General features: G+C 38.3%; 3 protein-coding genes across 6 annotated transcripts; all 3 read right to left on the bottom strand.

The window, feature by feature from the left end:
- Positions 1 to 1054: 1054 nt before the first annotated feature.
- LOC137107953 (UDP-glucuronosyltransferase 2A2-like) lies at positions 1055 to 4993 on the bottom strand. Its single transcript, XM_067492148.1, has 4 exons — positions 4924 to 4993; positions 4420 to 4721; positions 3603 to 4316; positions 1055 to 2931 (listed from the first exon to the last, which is right to left on the bottom strand). Exons 2-4 carry the CDS (start codon positions 4714 to 4716, stop codon positions 2347 to 2349), a joined length of 1596 nt encoding a protein of 531 aa, XP_067348249.1. The 5' UTR covers positions 4717 to 4721; positions 4924 to 4993; the 3' UTR covers positions 1055 to 2346.
- A 2261-nt stretch (positions 4994 to 7254) lies between these two features.
- On the bottom strand, positions 7255 to 12244 carry LOC137107956 (UDP-glucuronosyltransferase 2A2-like). Its single transcript, XM_067492154.1, has 3 exons — positions 8871 to 12244; positions 8061 to 8774; positions 7255 to 7919 (listed from the first exon to the last, which is right to left on the bottom strand). The coding sequence occupies exons 1-3, from the start codon at positions 9162 to 9164 to the stop codon at positions 7335 to 7337; spliced, it is 1593 nt and encodes a 530-aa protein (XP_067348255.1). The 5' UTR covers positions 9165 to 12244; the 3' UTR covers positions 7255 to 7334.
- Positions 12245 to 12606: 362 nt separating this feature from the next.
- LOC137107954 (UDP-glucuronosyltransferase 2C1-like) lies at positions 12607 to 17330 on the bottom strand. 4 transcript variants are annotated; one of them, XM_067492149.1, is made up of 5 exons: positions 17218 to 17330; positions 16565 to 16708; positions 15818 to 16116; positions 15007 to 15720; positions 12607 to 14205 (listed from the first exon to the last, which is right to left on the bottom strand). In XM_067492149.1, the coding sequence occupies exons 3-5, from the start codon at positions 16109 to 16111 to the stop codon at positions 13621 to 13623; spliced, it is 1593 nt and encodes a 530-aa protein (XP_067348250.1). In that variant the 5' UTR covers positions 16112 to 16116; positions 16565 to 16708; positions 17218 to 17330; the 3' UTR covers positions 12607 to 13620. The 4 variants fall into 4 exon arrangements, with proteins under 4 accessions (XP_067348250.1, XP_067348251.1, XP_067348252.1 ...); XM_067492150.1 differs by having other exon boundaries at positions 17162 to 17282; XM_067492151.1 differs by lacking the exon at positions 16565 to 16708 and having other exon boundaries at positions 17218 to 17327.
- Positions 17331 to 19780: the final 2450 nt, after the last annotated feature.

Raw genomic sequence — 19780 nt, forward strand, 5'->3', positions numbered from 1 at the left:
CTGACATACAGTATATTTTTCGCTTGGATCTAAATATCTCAAACTACCTTAGTAGGTTTTCTTTTAATGACAAACCTGCCACGAGGCCAGTTGACCCAAGTCTCCTACTCACAGTGTCTATACTCAGTGGTTTCTCTCTTCTTTTATTTAACAATGCATCCAGTTCAGGAGTAGTGAGGCATCTGGTTTTCAAGGAGGACACTCAAAAGTAATTGTCTTGCGCAGATGTGCACTTGGCCCTTCCACTGCCTCTGCCTTTTTCCGATTGGATCCTGTTGCAGAATGTCTCTGGAGAATATAGTGTGCATCTTTAGAAGAAATGTTTTGGCTGTTTTCCTAAAGAATAACCTTCTTTTCCCAAGACAAGTAAACTGTATAGACACATGATTTAAAGATAATTTCACTCCTTTTTATATGAATAAATGAACATATGACTCCAAGCAATGGCAAATTTAACAATTACAGGCAAAACACAAATTTACAAAAAAATATTTTACTTGATCTACTGTTGCCTTGTGACAAATACACTGTGCTTAAGGAAAAGTAGTACAGTACCTGCATTATTACTACTCCCTCTGTATGCTTTTGTCAAACCTGAAACTTAATTGTATCCCTTCCTAGGTTTGACCCAAAGGCTTTTTAGTCTTTCTCCACCAAATTATTCAACTCTAAATTACAACCAGCTGACCAAAGCAAATGTATGGAGCTTGAGAGCAGTCTCTGTGCAGACAAGAGCAAAATACAATCCAGGATTTACTGCGTGATTGATGTACTGTGACAGGGAAGCCTTTCCAGGCCACCACTAAAGGTGGTGCTTTCACTGATCCCACATAATGTGGTTGGATTTTTTTGTCTTATAGTGGATTAAGTAAAAGGATAAATATGCAACTATAAACTGCAGGGTTTGCAGATATTATCTACATCTTGTATTTCACACGGGTTGCTGTATAATGCCTAAACAGCAGTTAAGTAGTTAAATGACACAAGAACAGAGGAGTCAGCCTAAATTACAATAAAATGAGAGGAATTTTAATAAAATAATTGACTTGGCTCATATTTACAGCCAGCTGTACTTCCGACACCCATATTAAATGTAAAAACAGAAATTAACATAAATTACATTCTTGCTGATTGACATATTTTGAATAATGCAAAAAAGAAAGTAAAAGTTGTCTACACAGTATGGCGCTACCTTTCTATTTACAGTTACAAAAATTGCAGAAAATTGCAATTGTAGTCTTGATAATCAAATAAGCTTTCCATAATATTTCACAGATAAAAAATGAGCTGCTAAAAACAAAATCATAACTATAATCCTTTAAAGATTAGGCCACGCTTAGAGACAGAAAAACATCGCACTGCAGGTGCTACCTTATTTTCAGCCATCGGATCTTGCAGATGTTGGAAAAAGAATGCTGTGGTTTGTCTGAGAGAATTCCACACCACTGAAGTATAACTACGATTTCCACTACTCAACAGACAGCAACACATGCAAACACCCAGCCAAAGCACAACAGGATTTGCTATAGTATGCAGATCAGTGGCCAGAAGTTCCTGCATTTAGAGAATAATCACTGTGATCTGTGCATTTTGGAGAGAATTATGTCATACCTTTGCAGATGCACTTTGAGATCAATAATTAAATGTGCTGGTTTAGGAAAAGATGTGGTTTTAGGTTGAAACAGCAGGTCTACATTGGGGGAACACGGTATCAGATGTAGGCCCTATAGAGTATGTACACAGTAGCCACAGTACATTTTAAACATTTAAAAACAACAAACAAAAATCTGACTCACTTAAACCATTCATTTAATTGTTTTTACTTATTTCAGCAATATATGACAGTTTCCTTGTTTTACTTTGCCTTGTTTTCTATAGATTCTGCTGCTGAAGTTAACCTCATAGTTGAAATTATAGCACATAATCATGTGAAGCTCCATCAGCTTAGACATGACTAGTGTCTGACACAGACCATGTAACAAGGAATCATTTCATACCAGCCATAATTTCATCATTTTCCAAGGAAAGGGAGGGGGCAAAATCATAGTTGGAAGCAAGGGAGGATGAAGGACAGGAGAGCTGGAAACAGATCAAGGGAGGGCTATGACAACACATATAAAGCAAGACTGTATGTTCACTCTCACAGTTTTTTACATCAGTAATGAAACAGATGTTTTTTAATAGAATTCAGATAAATATTTTCAATAAACCAAGACTGTGTAAGATTCATACTTGTTTACAGTTTAATACAAAAGAGATACAAAATTCCTTGATGTGTGTATTCTTCTGAATGTCATGATTTGGAAGTAATGTCGTAGCATTTATCTAAAAAAGAATTTACCCCAGTCACTGTTGTTTGGCTTTGATCTTTTTTCTACTTCTGCAGCATAGAAGCCTGACAACAGACAAAGCAGTGAGCAGCAGTAAAGTTGCTGCTGTCAATAACACTAGTAGAACATCTACACAGTAGTATGAGTACCAGGGCATCTTATAAGCCTCTGTACGTAGGTGTGGGGCCCCTTTATGGCGCATCACGTATTCCACCCAGAAGATGGCCTGATCCATGGGTGCTACTGGCTGATCTCTGTGCAAACGTGACAGTCTTTGCATGTTCTGTCTGTAGCTGTCTTGATGGAGAACTTCCATAAGACCTTGCTCAAAACTGTGGCCATTAATTTCACTTAATTGAAGGATCTTTCCAGCTCCTCTCTCCTGCAAACGAAGAAGGTTGTCATACTGGTCGAAGAACAATGGTATGCCGAGAACAGGAACACCATGGTAAATGGCCTCCTGGACTCCATTAGTTCCTCCATGAGCTACAAAGACTTTGGTCTGAGGGTGGCCCAAGAGGTCCTTCTGTGGCATCCAGTCCACTATCAGAGTGTTGTTTCCCAAAGTAGAGGGACGCTCCCCTTTGTGCCTCCATATCACCTGATGAGAAAATAAACAGAAGTATTAGCAATTATCTGCAGATCTATATGCCAGCAGACAGACAATGATCATGTTGTCTAATCTAGCAAAGAGCTGGATATCAATCTATTAATATATATATATATATATATATATATATATATATATATATATATATATATATATATATATATATATATATATATACATAAATTTTTATGTATATATATATATATATATATATATATATATGTTTTTTCTTTTGACTTATCCCATGAGCTCAGGGTCGCCACAGCGAATCATTGTCCACATGTTGACTTGGAACAGTTTTTTTTTTACGCCGGATGACCTTCTGACGCAACCCTCCCCTGGCTGTTAGGGGTTTAGTGTCTTGCCCAGAGACACTTTGACATATACCTGGGACCGGGAATCGAACCACTGACCCTGTGGTCTGTGGACGACTGCCTTACCAACTAAGCTACATTTATTGATGTATTAAATTACTTTTTGTACATTGTGATATTTGCTCATTTCTAATATTTTGTTTATTTCAAAATGCATTTTGAAGTGAGGTGAATTTTTAAAAGCCTAGAACGTTTATCTATATGATTATTGCTGAATAACACATTTTACGATTGATCTGAGTCAAACAGAAACAATCTTTTCACATATCATGATCACAAATGTGTTACCTTCTGAGGCATCTCTGCAAACACACTGGCAATTTCATTCGTAACTTCCTGAGGCAACGCTTCAATCCAAGTTCCTAGAGACATGATGATCACTCCATGTTCCCCGGCACTTTGAACAAATTCTTCTAGGTCTGCTGGCAGAGGTTGGGCTGGTTTGCACTGAAATCCTCCTACATAAACAACATTTGGCATTGTGGGCCGAGGGAAATCAAACACAAAGTCTGACCTGAACAACCAAATGTCTGCTTCCTGAAGAAGTGAGAAGGTATCACAACCACCCTGAATATATTTATCACAGATGGCATCATAAATTGGCCCTATCATGAATTTCTGTTGCAACACAATAATGCTGTAGAAAAACATGTTCTTGAGCCTCTGAATGAAATTCATTTTGTCAGTTAAGCCTGATCCTGGCACTGGGATATAAGAGAGGGGTGAGGGGGCTATGGCAAAATGACCTTCTCCACTAGTGATCCAGCGAACATTGAGAACCATTGGCAGTTTGAGATACTTGGCTAATATAAGGCCTGGTGCCATGCCTGGGTCAGTGAGAACAAGATCATATTCGGAATCCACCAAGCGTTTGACCATAATTTCATCATCAAGTAACCTAACAAAGGCATCACACAACACCTTATGGGCCCGGTAAACCATAGCAATAAAATCCTTGGTGAGTTTGAAGAAAGTAAATGCTGAGGCCCCCGTACGCTGCACCTGAAAAGTAAAAATTAAAAACATTTAATAATGAAGAGGTGATTACTACCTTGATTAGTGAAATACTAAACGATCTACGTGGAGCCCTGTACTAATGACATACATTCATATGCTCTTTTAAATATGCGCCCAAAAAGTCCTGCAAGCCTTCATCCATTTTAAATGTAATAGATGTGTAGAGAGGAGATTTTTCTGAGATGTGCCAGCCAGTGGAAGTCCTGATCACAGTGATACTGTGTCCTCTGGCATGAAGTTCTTTTAGCAGTATCTCCATATTGATCCAGTGGCTTCCATCTACAGGGAACACTAGAATGTTCCCTCCATTGCAAAGTGGTGTGAATGAAATCAGACACACTACACTGAGGAATGCAAATAATCCACAAACACGATGCAATGACATGGTTCCTAAAATGCACAGAGAAGAAACATATTAGTGCTTTCATGAGCTTTAAAATGATTTTGATAGAAATATGTGCTGGATAAATTAGTAGATTGGAAACAATATATTAAATAAATATTATGTATTTTATAACTACTTTACCAGGAGAATGTGGCAATATAAAACTAAATATGATAATATTCTTGAAATGTATTTTCTCATACTTACAAATGGAAGCAGTAGTTCTTGTTGCCTGCACACAGACAGCCAATGCAAATGAGTCCTATCTGAGTTCAAACTCCAGTTGATTAGAGCCTTCCCTGGTAAATAAGTTACATTCAGTACATGCTATATTACATGAAATGATGGTGCTTCGATAACTATTTTGCAAATCGCAAAATGTAGCTTTGGTTTGAATAGTTTCATAGTTATGTAAACGTTTATGAATAAAGTTTATTTAATCATCTTGTGTTACTATGAAAGCTGAGAACGGCCATGGATGCCGGCCATGGAACAAAGTCTGACTCTTTTACTGTTTGAACAGAACAAAACTACGGAGCCGGTGACAGTCAGGAGAAAAATAATTCTTCTGTGGCTACAACTTATTAAGGCGGTAGGATAAGATAATCCATCCATCCATTATCTATAACCACTTATTCTATCTAGGGTCACGAGGGATGGAGCCTACCCCTGCTGTCACAGGGTGAGAGGCAGGGTACACCCTGGACAGGTTGCCAAGTCTATCTCAGGGCCAACACAGAGAGAGACACACAGACATAAAAAAGCATTCACTCACATTCACACCTATGGCCAATTAGAGTCACCAATTAATCTTACATGCATGTCTTTGAACTGTGGGAGGAAACCGGAGTACTCAGAGGAAACCAACACAAGCACATGGAGAACATGCAAACTACACACAGAAAGGCCATGGTCAGCTGGGGATGCAAACCCTCAGCCTTCTTGCTTTGAAGGCGTCTAATTACAGTAAGACAGGATGCTTGCAGCTTCACCACAGTAAAAATTGTTTGAAGTTGGGTTTTAGTACTGTCTTTCTGAATACAGCAGGACATCACACAGGGAAGAAAGGGACCAATTTGTTGCATAGCACTAAGTGGTGTATGTATATTGTCTTTGGGGAAGCCGCTTTCATAGTGTCTAAACTGTTGGAGAAATTAGGGCGTAGCTCAGTCTGCACATCCACATCACAAGTTAGTAAGAACTTTTTAGATGCTGCAATACAAGTTAAAATGTTTTGTCTGATAGGATGTCTAAGACTTGGGATTTAAATGAGATTCTGCCCCTACAACGTCCGCTGACTATTAAGAAAAGATACCCTAGGTTGAAGTAATACAATTATTGGTCTTTAAATTAAATTAGGGTAAACTATGTTACACAAACTACATTGATTTGATTTGGCTTTAGCCAGAAAATTTGGAATATGCTGCATACTGTAAAGTTTCAAGGTTTAGCACATTGGAAGCAAATGACTAAAACCTTTGATCATCATGAATTATTATTTAGGTAGTGAGATAGTAATTGGTGTTATAATCATAGAATTGTATAATAATATCAACTAGATTAATATCAACTAAGCTAAACTAAACTCTAATTGAGATCAGTTAACAATTGATTTTTGAAACAAAATATAGGTATATTACTTCAAAATAATTTGCTGTATGTGTCGATCACCCACTGTAAGAAATGTCTGTGAAATTAACAGTAAATTGCTGTAAAATCATGAAGTCAAAAAAATATAAATAGAAAAGCACTAATGCAATGTTTAATTTACAGTAAAATTTATTAAAGTTGTGAAAAAAGAAAATATCTTAAATTAGCCACATTTTATTGTATAATTGACAAAATATTGTACCTTAAACACATAAAAATTGTGATTTAAAATCAATACAATACAGTTAAAATTACAACAAGATTGTGTCAATAAGGATTTTTGTCCCTTTTTTTACTAAAAGAACTTGCATTACATTTTACAAAATCATAAGCTACAGTTTACAAATAAGGATATGAAAAATGAAAGTAGAATTATGTACGCACGTTGGTCTTGCATAGCAGCCACCACGATTGGTGTGTGAGTGTGTGTGTGAATGGGAGAACAAGAAGCAACATTGTAAAGCGCTTTGCTGCCATTTAAGGAAACCTTACCCTGTAGTTTTACTGCCTAAACCTAGCCGATGTAGTTTCTTAACGTAACCTTACCTTGAAGTCCTTTTCCCTAACCATAACGCAGTTTTGTGTGTATGTAAAGTCGCTACGGTGGTGTAAAATAAGCAACAACTGCATGGAATTCTTACTGAAAGAATTTGTTATTTTTACAGCACAGTCATAGACAGAAGATAAGGACTTTTAGGTTTACAGGTTTAAAGTGTAAAATGTACAGTTTTTCCTGTAAAGGTGTTACTGATTTCTGTGTTGGTACTGATTTCTTTTTTTTTTTACAGAATTATTCTGGCAACCACAGCTGCCAAATTTATGTCCGAAAAACAACAGTTCTTTTAGTGTATGTTGTCTTTATACAAAAGTTACACATTCGTATAGAAATTAAACTACAATTAAATGTTTATTTTTAAATACAGTGCTTTAAAGAACCCACTGTCATTTCTAAACAAATTTGATCCCAGTCACTGTTGTTTGGCTTTGGTCTTTCTTCCACTTCTGCAGCATAGAAGCCTGAAAATGGCCAATGTTGACAGCAGCAGTAAAGTTGCTGCTGTCAGTAACACTAATAGAACATCTAAAGAGTAGTATGAGTACCAGGGCATCTTATAAGCCTCTGTACGCAGGTGTGGGGCCCCTTTATGGCGCATCACGTATTCCACCCAGAAGATGGCCTGATCCATGGGTGCTACTGACTGATCTCTGTGCAAATGTGACAGTCTTTGCATGTTCTGTCTGTAGCTGTCTTGATGGAGAACTTCCATAAGACCTTGTTCAAAACTGTGCCCATTAACGTCCCTTAATTGAAGGATCTTTCCAGCTCCTCTCTCCTGCAAACGAAGAAGGTTGTCATACTGGTCAAAGAACAATGGTATGCCAAGAACAGGAACACCATGGTAAATGGCCTCCTGGACTCCATTAGTTCCTCCATGAGCTACAAAGACTTTGGTCTGAGGGTGGCCCAAGAGGTCCTTCTGTGGCATCCAGTCCACTATCAGAGTGTTGTTTCCCAAAGTAGAGGGACGCTCCCCTTTGTGCCTCCATATCACCTGATGAGAAAATATTAAAAAGCCACTGCTTGTCAATAAACCAGCAGTCTGACAATTATCTGGGTGCCTTTACATTAGGCTGTAATTTACAGCTGTAAATTATTTTAAATTAACGCAAGTTTTGTTATTTAAATGTGTTACCTTCTGAGGCATCTTGGCAAACACACTGCCAATTTCTTCTGCAACCTCTTGGGGCAAAGCATTGACCAATGTTCCCATAGACATGATGATCACTCCGTGCTCCCCGGCAATTTGAACAAATTCCTCCAGATCTGCTGGCAGAGGTTGGGCTGGTTTGCACTGAAATCCTCCTACATAGACAACATTTGGCATTGTGGGCCGAGGGAATTCAAACACAAAGTCTGATCTAAACAGCCAAATGTCTGCTTCCTGAAGAAGTGAAATTATGTCACATCCACCCTCAATATATTTGTCACAGATGGTCTCATACATTGGCCCAACCACATATTTCTGCTGCAATAATATAATGCTGTAGAAAAAGAAGTTTTTGAGCCTCTGTATGAAATTCATTTTGTCTGTTAAGCCCGATACTGGTGCTGGGATATAAGAGAGTGGTGAGGGGGCAATTGCTAAATGGCCTTCTCCACTAGTGATCCAGCGAACATTGAGCACCGTTGGCAGTTTGAGATACTTGGCTAGTACAACTCCTATTGCTACAATTGTCTCTGCAATCACAAGATCATATTGGGATTCCTTCAAGCTTTGGACTGTATTTTTATCATCGAGGATTTGACCAAGGAAGTCGCACCAGACGTAATGGGCCCGATGCACTGTATACAAAAAATCTTTGGAGAGTTTGAAGAAAGTAAATGCTGAAGTTCCTTCTCTCTGCACCTGAAATTAAAAAGTTGGAAAATAATGATAAAAACTACCATTACATTTGAAAAACAAATGCAGGTGAGGCTCAGTACATGATACTTAATGACCTACTCTCATTCGCTCCGCTATATAAGCACCAGCAAAATCCTCTAAGCCTTCTTTCTTTTCAAAGGAAATGGACCTGTAGAGATGTGACTCCTCAGGGATGTACCAGCTGTTGGAGGCCCTGATCACAGTGATACTGTGTCCTCTGGCATGAAGTTCTTCTATCATGAATTTCATATTGATCCAGTGGCTGCCGTCTAAGGGGAACACCAGAATGTTCCCTCCATTGCAAAGTGATGTGAACAAAATCAGACTCACAATGAAGAATACAAATAATCCACACACATGATGCAGTGGCATGGTTCCTGAAATGAAGGAAGGAGAAATAACAACGTTTCATTCAAAATTAGAAATTTTGTGTTTAAAAATAATCCTTAAAGATGTTTGTTATCCTGTTACTCTAGTATAAACTCAGGTAAGCAAACAGTACCTTCTTTCTTATAGTAACAGTTGTTGTGCTTGCTCCAATATTTTTGGGTGATATTATAGGATATTAATTTCTGGGCCTACACTAAACCAACTAGAGCCTAGAGCTACAGGAATCCATTGCAGAGAAACGAAAAGTGGTGCAAAGTGTGTCCTTTTTGACTGATTAAAAAAGAAGACATGGTGCTGCATTTTGGATCATCTGGAAGGGTTTGGTTGTGTATGGTGGTATCCCCTGTCAACAGGGCATTGCAATACTCAAGATGAAATATGACTAATGGCTGCGTAATGAGTTGGCTTGCATATACTGAAAGGTAGGGCCTGTTCTCTTTGACGTAGCGATACCTAAATCTCTTATTTGTTAGCTAGATGTCCTATTTCTCCAGGACACACAAAATATATTAACCATGGCTCTAACATCAGTGCAGAGCCCACTGTTTTTCTCCCAGAGGAGTTTTTCGTCATTCTGCAAAGACAGTTAACCATGATTACAAAATTCATACTGTCAGCAACGAGATGAGAAATCTGAACTGAAGGTTCCTCCAAGTGATGACACCTGGAAGCATTTTTCAGCTAGAAGTAGAGAGAAATTGTAATACAGGGAATTCAAAGGGATGTTTATTGCCATCTATTTACATTACCTACACAAACTAGAACCAAATGAAACAAATTCAAAATCAGTGAATGCATCCTTTAACAGCTAGATGTAGAACTGCAGTTTAGAGAAATGACAGCAGGAAATAAAGAATATAACCTCTCACCTCCTGATGATACTATGGCAAAAGGAGCTAAACATTTTTTTCCATAGACACATATGCAAACACACATTGCTCTGAGCCCTGACTGACCACTTACCTCCTAACTGTCCTAAAAGCCTGAGCATGTGTTTTTTTTAAGCTTTCCAATATAGAGATGTTAAAAAAGATGTTAAAAATCGGATAAAAGCTATGCATCTTACCGGTTGCTGGCACTTTGTGGCAGACTGCTTACTGAAAAGACTCTGCCCCCCTCCAAGACATAAGGCCAAATCTTGGAACCTGATGTCATTGGACAGGGGCAATGTCTTATGCTCTTTTTTTTTTTTTTTTTTTAATATTTAAACAAAACAATAAATAATTATAGAGGCAGTGTGAGGTCCAAAAATGTGTCTGTTACCTAAGGGCAACACCAGGCTTTAGAGGGCAAATAATAATCAATAAAGCAAAATAAATAAATAATAAATATAAACTTAGTGATATAAAGAAAAAAATATATTTAAAAAAAACTTGCACAAAGTAGCTTTTGTTGACTATAACTAGACATAAACTAAATTTTAGTCAAAATTAATAGACTAAAGCTAAAGAAAATTAGGTGCCACATTCAACACTGGCTTCAGGGCTGAGGCTCAATTACTATCCAGTTATCATAGAAATACAGTATGTGCTGAATAAATGAGTGGGTCTATAATGTAAGTAAAATGTCACACACTGATTGGAAAATAGAAAAGTATAAAACAGCAACAACAGGCCATCCTACCTGTCCTGTGAGCTGTGCACATTGCCATTGTCATACAGTCACACCTAACACCCCACTGCTCCCATACAACCTACATGTTTGTATTTGTTCTGTGTAAGAACAGGCTGAGGCTGGATGTGGATCAGTTAAGACAGTACAAATGATGGTCCAGCATCTCATCTACTGATGAACTTAAAGCTGTGATATGCAACTTAGCATGACACTCGAAATTGGCCCACTCTAATTAACACAGCCCTTCCTTATGCTCTGTCCAGGCGGCTGAAGCTAGGTTGGTAAGGCAGTCGTCCACAGACCACAGAGTCAGTGGTTCGATCCAAGGTCCAGGCTATGTGTCAAAATTTGCTTGGGCAAGACACTGACCCACCAGGTGAGCACCTGGTGTGGGTGTGTGGGTGAATAGGAATCAACAATGTAAAGCGGTTTGGATAAAAGTGCTATATAAGTGGCCGTTTACCGGGGGGCGGCTATAGCTCAGTTGGTAAAGGCAGTTGTCCACAGATCACAGGGTCAGTGGTTGGATCCCTGAGCCCTGGCTATATGTCAAAGTGTTTCCCCTCCCCAGCTGTGCAGTGCCGGACCAAGACCAGTAGAAATTGGGGAGGGTTGCGTCAGGAAGGGCATCCGGCGTAAAAACTGTGAAAAATCAACATGCGGACAATGATCCGCTGTGGTGACCCTGAACTCACGGGATAAGCTGAAAGGACATTCATTCATTCATTAGTGGCCATTTACCATTTACTCTATCCTTTAAGAATGATAAATGTTATTCAGCGATCGATTCAATTTTTGATTTTCTAATACATCCAAACTCATCTTACAAGTGAGTAAAGTGAGTAAATACATTTTCCACATATGTTTGGCTTCATTATAAGGGGCTTTCTATTCTGACCTCAGATGTTTCAGGGCATTTTTTCTTACCTTTAGTAAACAACAATTGATTTTATAGAGTCTGATTTCTAAAAATGATGGAATGATGGATTTATCTTTTGTCATTTTTAAAGATTGTTTTCCTCAGGCATTGATTAGTTAGAAGTTAGTTTAGAAAATTATGTAATTTATATAGATTGTGCATGTGACTGCATGTGTTCTTAAGCTTGTAATTATCCTTGCTCGTACTCACACACTTAGCAGAAGCTCAGAAAAAAAAATTGCATAGTCTTTTGTAAGACTTAATCGATTCTTGTTTGTGTTATACTTACATCTGTTTCTTCAGCAAACAGTAAGATTAGTATTTCAACATTACTAAATGTTCCCTCATAGTTAATGAATTCAGTTTTTCCCAGTGGTCAAGTTTTATAACCTTACCAGAAAATGTCACCTGTGATAGTTTTCTATCAAGCGTGAAGTTTGAGATATAGGCAAAGATTTGGGTTTTGTTGGAGTGTCGCCATGTGAAGCCAAGATTTTTGACAAATGTTTAATATTTTAGGAATGATAACAAATAAACTATTTCTTTTAAATACAATTGTATTGATCTTGGATATTCTTTTAAAATATATAAGAAAAAGTGTAAGAAAAGTGAAAAATTATAATTATAAATTATATTGAAACAATTTGGACTGCTAGGAAAAAATAATTGTTTAGGTGTAAAGTACTTTTTAATACCTTTTAAACTGAGTCGAAAACAAAAGCAGCCACATAGATGTTCTTCAAACAGCCACCCTCAGATCTGGCATCGGCCAAGCACAAAATCCCATTACAGAAACATGCATTGTACAAGTGTGAAGACCCAGGAAGATAGTATCAAGACTGAAGCCTTCCATCCCAGTTTGATTTAGAATTGAATTCTAAGGCTCATAGGTGTCTGTCACCAAATCAGCTTTTAATCACCTCAAAGATCAATAATCACAGAGAGACTACTGCTTGCTTTTACATATAGGAGACTGGACTATTGTAATTTTATTCCTTCTGGTTGACCCAAATACCTCATAAAACAGTCAGGACTCTGCTGCCCGAGACAAGAATAAGAAAAAGAAACATATCAGACATATTTGAAAGTCTTTACACTGGTTGCTTTTCACCGACTCTGCTGATGTTAAAATTCCTTCACTTGCCTTCAAAGCACTTTATGGTCTTGCACCAGCCTACTTGTCAGTCATGCTGTAAATTCATGCTCTTACGTCCAGACTCTTTCAGCTGTTCCAAAGTGCAGGAAAAAACCTTTTCCTTGGTGTTCATGTTCTGAGCCCTTGGGACAGTCTCCCTGAGGATCTCAAGAAACTTAAAACCCACCCTTTTAGCTTGGCTTTTGATTAAAATATTTTATGTACACTATACATTTATTGCCTTTTTAACATATTATTTCTTTTATCTAATGCTATTTTTAACTAACTTTAATTGCATTCTTTATCATTTTCCATTATTATAATCTTTAATTTATTTTTATATTTCATCTTTTATTTGTGTGCATTAGTCTTATTGTCCTCATTTGGTGCTGAGTCAACTTCAACGTCAAATTTTCTCACTCTCTCTTTTTAAATACTCTTATTTTGTGGACATTATTAATCATGCTTTGTCTCTTTTTATCTGTATCTGTTTCTTCAACTCAGCACTTTGAATTACATTAATCTGTATAAAAGATACAATATTTTTATGATTGATTGGTTGGTTGATTGGTTGGTTGATTGATTATAATGTGCATGTGATGATGGGTTTATTTATCAATTAACTAACTTACAAATCACTTTAACTTTATATGTTATATGGCTCAATCTACTGGTCAATTGTCTGTTTACTTGATACAAAAAAAAGCTGACCTATATTCCAGTGCTTGAAGAACCCATTAAACCATATTTCTAAACAAATCTGACCCCAGTCACTGTTGTTTGGCTTTGGTCTTTCTTCCACTTCTGCAGCATAGAAGCCTGAAAATGGCCAATGTTGACAGCAGCAGTAAAGTTGCTGCTGTCAATAACACTAGTAGAACATCTACACAGTAGTATGAGTACCAGGGCATCTTGTAAGCCTCTGTACGCAGGTGTGGGGCCCCTTTATGGCGCATCACGTATTCCACCCAGAAGATGGCCTGATCCATGGGTGCTACTGACTGATCTCTGTGCAAATGTGACAGTCTTTGCATGTTCTGTCTGTAGCTGTCTTGATGGAGAACTTCCATAAGACCTTGCTCAAAACTGTGGCCATTAATATCACTTAATTGAAGGATCTTTCCAGCTCCTCTCTCCTGCAAACGAAGAAGGTTGTCATACTGGTCAAAAAGCAAGGGTATGCCAATAACAGGAACACCATGGTAAATGGCCTCCTGGACTCCATTAGTTCCTCCATGAGCTACAAAGACTTTGGTCTGAGGGTGGCCCAAGAGGTCCTTCTGTGGCATCCAGTCCACTATCAGAGTGTTGTTTCCCAAAGTAGAGGGACGCTCCCCTTTGTGCCTCCATATCACCTGATGAGAAAATAAATGATTATTAAAAAGTCATTGCATGTCTATACACCTGGAGACAGACAATTATCATTTTACCATTGCTTCTGACTGTCTCCATTTGAAGATGCTATTTTTGTGGAGTAGTTTTCAAGATAGTGAGAGAGGCTTTATGGAACAAATCTATTTACTGGAAGGGGGCCTAATGTAATAAATGTAAGTCAAACAATTTAAAGTAGCGTGTGTCTATTGCCCTAGTTTTTCCGGTGTGTCCTGCACTTTCAGCACTGGTCATACTTGTCTGTGTCAGATGATTGCCAGTACAATGTTTAACTTCTTATCAGACATGTACTTGATTAGCAAAGTTGTATAGCAACTGGGGTAAATGAGAGCTGTGTGAAAATGGTGAGCAAACACTGTTTCTGAGTTACTTGGTCTTCCCCTTTCCCTCTTTCTCATAGATGTGGTCAGATGCCCCTTGTTGGCCCAGAAAAAGGCAACATTAGCCAACGCAGCTGTTGGTCTTTGTTGCCTCTTGTTCTTTCATATTAGCTCAGTGTTTCTGAAATGATCTAAACGATCTATGGAGGTTGCAAGGCTGTGTATTCCTTTGTGGTCTGTCTATTCATCTACTACTTCATATAATTCATATACTACTTGCAAATTTTAACACTTTGTGTTTTATCTGCTGTATTTATGTGTTAAAAGCCGGTAATTTAACTGGTGTCTCCTCGGTACATTGGCCAGGCAAATAGGGAGTGAAATTGCAAATGTAAATCTTCCCACATTCAAGTCTTTGCGAGTGAATCACTGAACATGTGTTACCTTTTGAGGCATCTTGGCAAACACACTGCCAATTTCTTCTGCAACCTCTTGGGGCAAAGCATTGACCAATGTTCCCAGAGACATGATGATCACTCCATGCTCCCCGGCACTTTGAACAAATTCCTCCAGGTCTGCTGGCAGAGGTTGGGCTGGTTTGCACTGAAATCCTCCTACGTAGACAACATTTGGCATTGTGGGCCGAGGGAATTCAAACACAAAGTCTGATCTAAACAGCCAAATGTCTGCTTCCTGAAGAAGTGAGATAATGTCACATCCACCCTCAATATATTTTTCACAAAGGGCATCATAGCTTGGCCCCACCATGAATTTCTCCTGAAACATAATAATGCTGTAGAAAAATAGATTCTTGATCCTCTGAATGAAATTCATCTTGTCTGTTAAACCTGACCCTGGCGCTGGGATATAGGACAGTGGTGAAGGGGCTATGGCAAAATGACCTTCTCCACTAGTGATCCAGCGAACATTGAGCACCACTGGTAGTTTGAGATATTTCGCTAGTACAACACCAGGTGCTATACCTGGGTCAGTAAGAACAAGATCATATTTGGAATCAATCAAGCTTTTGACCATATTTTTATCATCGAGGATTTGAGCGACAACATCACACATAATGGAATGGGCCTGAGAAAGCATAGAAATGCAATCCTTGGTGAGTTTGAAGAAAGTAAATAGTGATGCCCCCTCTCTCTGCACCTGAAAAAACAAATAGAAAATTTGGGAATTACTAAAATGAATATGATATTATATGAACAACTCTCAAGAAGCCCAATACATCATCCATTAAACATACCCTTATTTGCTCCTGTAGGTAAACATCAAAGAAATCATTATCCGCTTCATCCAATTCAATCGTAATGGATCTGTACAGAGGAGACTTCTCTCGGATGTACCAGCTATTGGACACCCTGATCACAGTGATACTGTGTCCTCTGGCATGAAGTTCTTTTAGCAAGATCTCCATGTTGACCCAGTGGCTGCCATCCAGTGGGAAGACCAGAATGTTGCCACCGTTGCAAGTTGGTGTGAATAAAATCAGACACACACTGAAGAATACAAATATTCCGCACACATGATGCAGTGCCATGGTTCCTAAAATGTAGGAGAGAAAAATACTGGTGTTTCAACTAGGGCTATAAAATTATGCATCACTAGAAAATAAGGAGTTAAAAAAAATCAACACTGATTAATTGAGTTGTGAGAATGCTTGGTTCGCACCCCACTATTCTAGACCACATGTCGAACTGTCCCTGGGCAAGACACTGAACCCTCAACATCCCTTCCCTATCCCCGTCTCTAGCCGTGCAGTGCCGGTCCCAAGCCATAATAGGCTGACAGAAGAAAAAAAAAAGTAATTACTTACTAATTACTCAATCCCTTGACATCCCTAGATTTAACAAAGCTAAAAAAAATGGGCTTAGCCAGTAAATAGAGTGGGCATTAAGCTAATTATATTAAAATAAATGAGTTGTTTTCACGCTCATAATAACATTCTTGAAATTTATTTCCTTATAGTAAGGAGTGGCAACAGTTATCCTACCTTTTAGCAGACCGACAGTCCAAGTAAATAACTCCTGATATATTTGAGTTCAAGCTCCAATCTGTGAGTTTATTTCCCAGGTCAATGAGTTACACACAACACATGCCATAGGATATGATGCCACAACTTCATGGAGGACAATAACTGCAAATAACAAATACAATGATTATGTCTACTTTTTAAGTCAGGTCAGAGTTTCACTGATAATCATGTTGTCACATCTCCTGTTGTACAAGGTTCAAGGGTACAGTACTTTGTGAAGGAGTTTCTTTTAGCCCAGAACAAGTGTTTGCACCATATGAACCTCTGAACTTTCACAAGGTTATAGAGTAGATGAGTTGTGTAATGTTAGTCATGTCCTTTACTTTTGTAAAAGTACCAGTACCTTAGTAACAGTGCATGAATTTTATCAGGAAATGTAAAATACAAATGTGATCATTTTAAATGAGGAGGGATCATTATTTAATCCATTTGACTGGGATTACAACATGCAGATGTTGCATGAATCTCTGCTCTGACTTAAACACTTAACCACTTTCCAGAGGGGTTTGAGTTAATGAATCAGCTTCTGAACCCAAATAGCAGAACATTACACACCTCCTAAATGCTAAACACGGATAAACGTAGAAAAACTTCAAGCTGAAATTTTGTACCATTTCTTCCTCTTCTCGAATCCACTCTGGCTTCCTGGTTTCACTGGTTTTCTCAAACAATCTCAGGAAAAACACAACACAACAGGGTGTTCTGAACAGGACAGAGAACATTGCACGCTCTCTGCTGGGTCCTAAAGCCAATCCTTTTTACCTGTCTAAACCATGTGAACCTGACATTTGTTTTGTCAAGCTTGTGGCCTGGGCTTGTGTTTATGATTGTGGTGTTTATTTTACCTGTTAAATATCAAATGTTCCTTCATCTTTCTGTTCACTACCTTGTTTAATTGGTAAGGTACCTGCTCTTTTCACTCGGTTAAGGTGTTCACGCCATTCACTGGCAATTATTATTCGGGAGCTTGGTAGCCCTCTGCAGCTGGGACCCTGCAGTATGTTCTGCCATCCAATCCCATTACAATACATAAGGGTTTTTCTAATCCACATAACGATCAAGGACTTTCGGCTTGTCCCTTCAGGGGTTGCCACAGTGGAACATGTTATGGCTTGGATTTGGCAGGTTACTAAAAATAAATACCAAAATATTGTCCCTTCCATTAAAGCCCATGAGAGTTTCTTCTATGACAAATCCCATCCTCTAGTGGTTTTCCAGTGGGGGAAATCTTGTCTCAGGTAGTCTTTTCCAAGATATCTAATAAACAAAGAGCTAATGTGAATAGAAATGTTGTTACCATAAAACAAAATGTAAACACTCCTCATGACATTTATTATTTATCATTATTATGTTTAGGGACGTGTCTGCACAGGATATTTTCATGCCTAAATACAAGCTGAATTGACAGATTCACAGCAGCATTAAGTTTGCACTGGTGTTTAACTAGCCCCCCAAGGCATAGAGCAGACATTACATGTGACTGCTCCCCATCAGCTTTTATAATTTGTGCTTCCTATATTTTTCTTCCCAGCTATGCCATAGAAAAAAACAGCCTGTACAGATTATAATCTATTTCAAAGTATGTTTGAAACTTTAATTATCATAATGTAAATAATTCACATTCATAATTCATTGTGAAATCTAAACAATGCTAATTGCATTAAAGGACAAACATACTCAGCAATGCCTACACAGGTATACTGTATGTCATACAGCTTATGTAACAGCTTTAGTCTGAAAAATGTTGCCATTACAATATCAAAAGTTTTATTTTTGTTGCGTTCTGCTCAAACTATTTCTTTTACTCAATCGGATAATGACCTTTTGGAAACCAAGGGAAGTCTGACTTATGCATCACTCCGGAGCCTGGAGCATGATTAAACCACGGAGCATTCAGATAAGAGCAGATAGACAAGCTCACCTGCAGTTATCTGGGAGAGCGGCACATCCAGAAAGGTGACCAGGGTAGCCGTCTAAATATAGTTACTGTCTAAATATCAGTGAGAGCAGATTATATTTTCACCCACTGTTTTGAATAATGATTGCTTTTAATGTGAAGGAACCACAACAGAAAATGTTTGGTTTTAGTTATAGCAGATTTACTACAAGAGTCTGCCCGGTCTTAAACAGATTAGAACTTTTTCACAACTGGGTCAGAGACTGTTTCCTGTGAATCTGTAAAGAACTTGGATGTGGACATTCAAAGCCTTGTGTCAACATTTCTGTGACTCGCGGAATGTTTCCCTGCACAGAACCAGAGCTAACCGCGTTAGCTTCAAGTTCATTTTATGTCCATACACAGAAGTCATTTTCCTGACCAAATGACTTGTACAATACTGCACACATGGGGAAGAAACCGGGAGTTTGAGAACCGGGACATGGTCTAGGTCTGTCTTATGGATAATATCAAGCTATGGTAGGAATAAAATGTTTTTGCACAAAGTTGAGTGGTTGCTCGTAGTTACAGCAGCTGTTGAGACCAGGAAGACACAACACATTAGGCATCCTCGACCCTGCCAGTTTGTCTGTTGTTAATTACCTTAACAAACCCTTGTATTCAATTGTTGTTTGAGACTAGTTTTATTCGAGTAAATGTTACAGTCAATTCCCAGACATAGTTTGCACATTGCACGTAAATACGGAAGCTGTTGGACACAATAAACGAGTAGTGAGAGGCTCTGTTCCTGACTTGATCTCTTTTCATTCAATTGTTGAATCTGTAAGTTTCTATAGGTTTCAGTTCAGCCTCGGCCACCCCATTTATAAATGTCTGACTTAACTTTTTTGTCAGTTCAGGAGTGACGTGCCAGTATTCTTAAAAGGCAGAAATGTCAAGCTTTTTGCCTCAGGACCTGTTGGGATGCTCTCGTTTAATCAACTAAGGAACATCAGAATACATGGCATTCACTGTTCTAAACATCCAAAATATAATTTGGATTCAAAATGGCCATTTTGGAGACTCCAAATAAATACCTTTGTGTATGTCTGGTCTAAATCTCACATAAACAATGCACAATGCTTAACTTTTATTGCTTTCTTCATCCCACTTTCTACTGTATTTGATCATACTTGAGGCCACGGCTTTATTGGGTGTCTAGGTTAACTAGGTACACCCCTCACCTAATCACAGACTAATCTTGAAGTGGATAATACCATCATACACCTGCTCCATCT

This window comes from Channa argus, chromosome 22 (assembly GCF_033026475.1).
Source record: "Channa argus isolate prfri chromosome 22, Channa argus male v1.0, whole genome shotgun sequence".
In the NCBI taxonomy this organism is placed as follows: domain Eukaryota; kingdom Metazoa; phylum Chordata; class Actinopteri; order Anabantiformes; family Channidae; genus Channa; species Channa argus.

Coding starts and splice junctions, on each gene's coding strand:
- LOC137107953 (XM_067492148.1), bottom strand. CDS start 4,716: ATGTCATTGCATCGTGTTTGTGGATTATTTGCATTCCTCAGTGTAGTG. Junction 4,317..4,419: donor ATTTAAAAGAGCATATGAAT/GTATGTCATTAG, acceptor TTTACTTTTCAG/GTGCAGCGTACGGGGGCCTC. Junction 2,932..3,602: donor TTGCAGAGATGCCTCAGAAG/GTAACACATTTG, acceptor TTTTCTCATCAG/GTGATATGGAGGCACAAAGG.
- LOC137107956 (XM_067492154.1), bottom strand. CDS start 9,164: ATGCCACTGCATCATGTGTGTGGATTATTTGTATTCTTCATTGTGAGT. Junction 8,775..8,870: donor ATATAGCGGAGCGAATGAGA/GTAGGTCATTAA, acceptor TTTTAATTTCAG/GTGCAGAGAGAAGGAACTTC. Junction 7,920..8,060: donor TTGCCAAGATGCCTCAGAAG/GTAACACATTTA, acceptor TTTTCTCATCAG/GTGATATGGAGGCACAAAGG.
- LOC137107954 (XM_067492149.1), bottom strand. CDS start 16,111: ATGGCACTGCATCATGTGTGCGGAATATTTGTATTCTTCAGTGTGTGT. Junction 15,721..15,817: donor ACCTACAGGAGCAAATAAGG/GTATGTTTAATG, acceptor TTGTTTTTTCAG/GTGCAGAGAGAGGGGGCATC. Junction 14,206..15,006: donor TTGCCAAGATGCCTCAAAAG/GTAACACATGTT, acceptor TTTTCTCATCAG/GTGATATGGAGGCACAAAGG.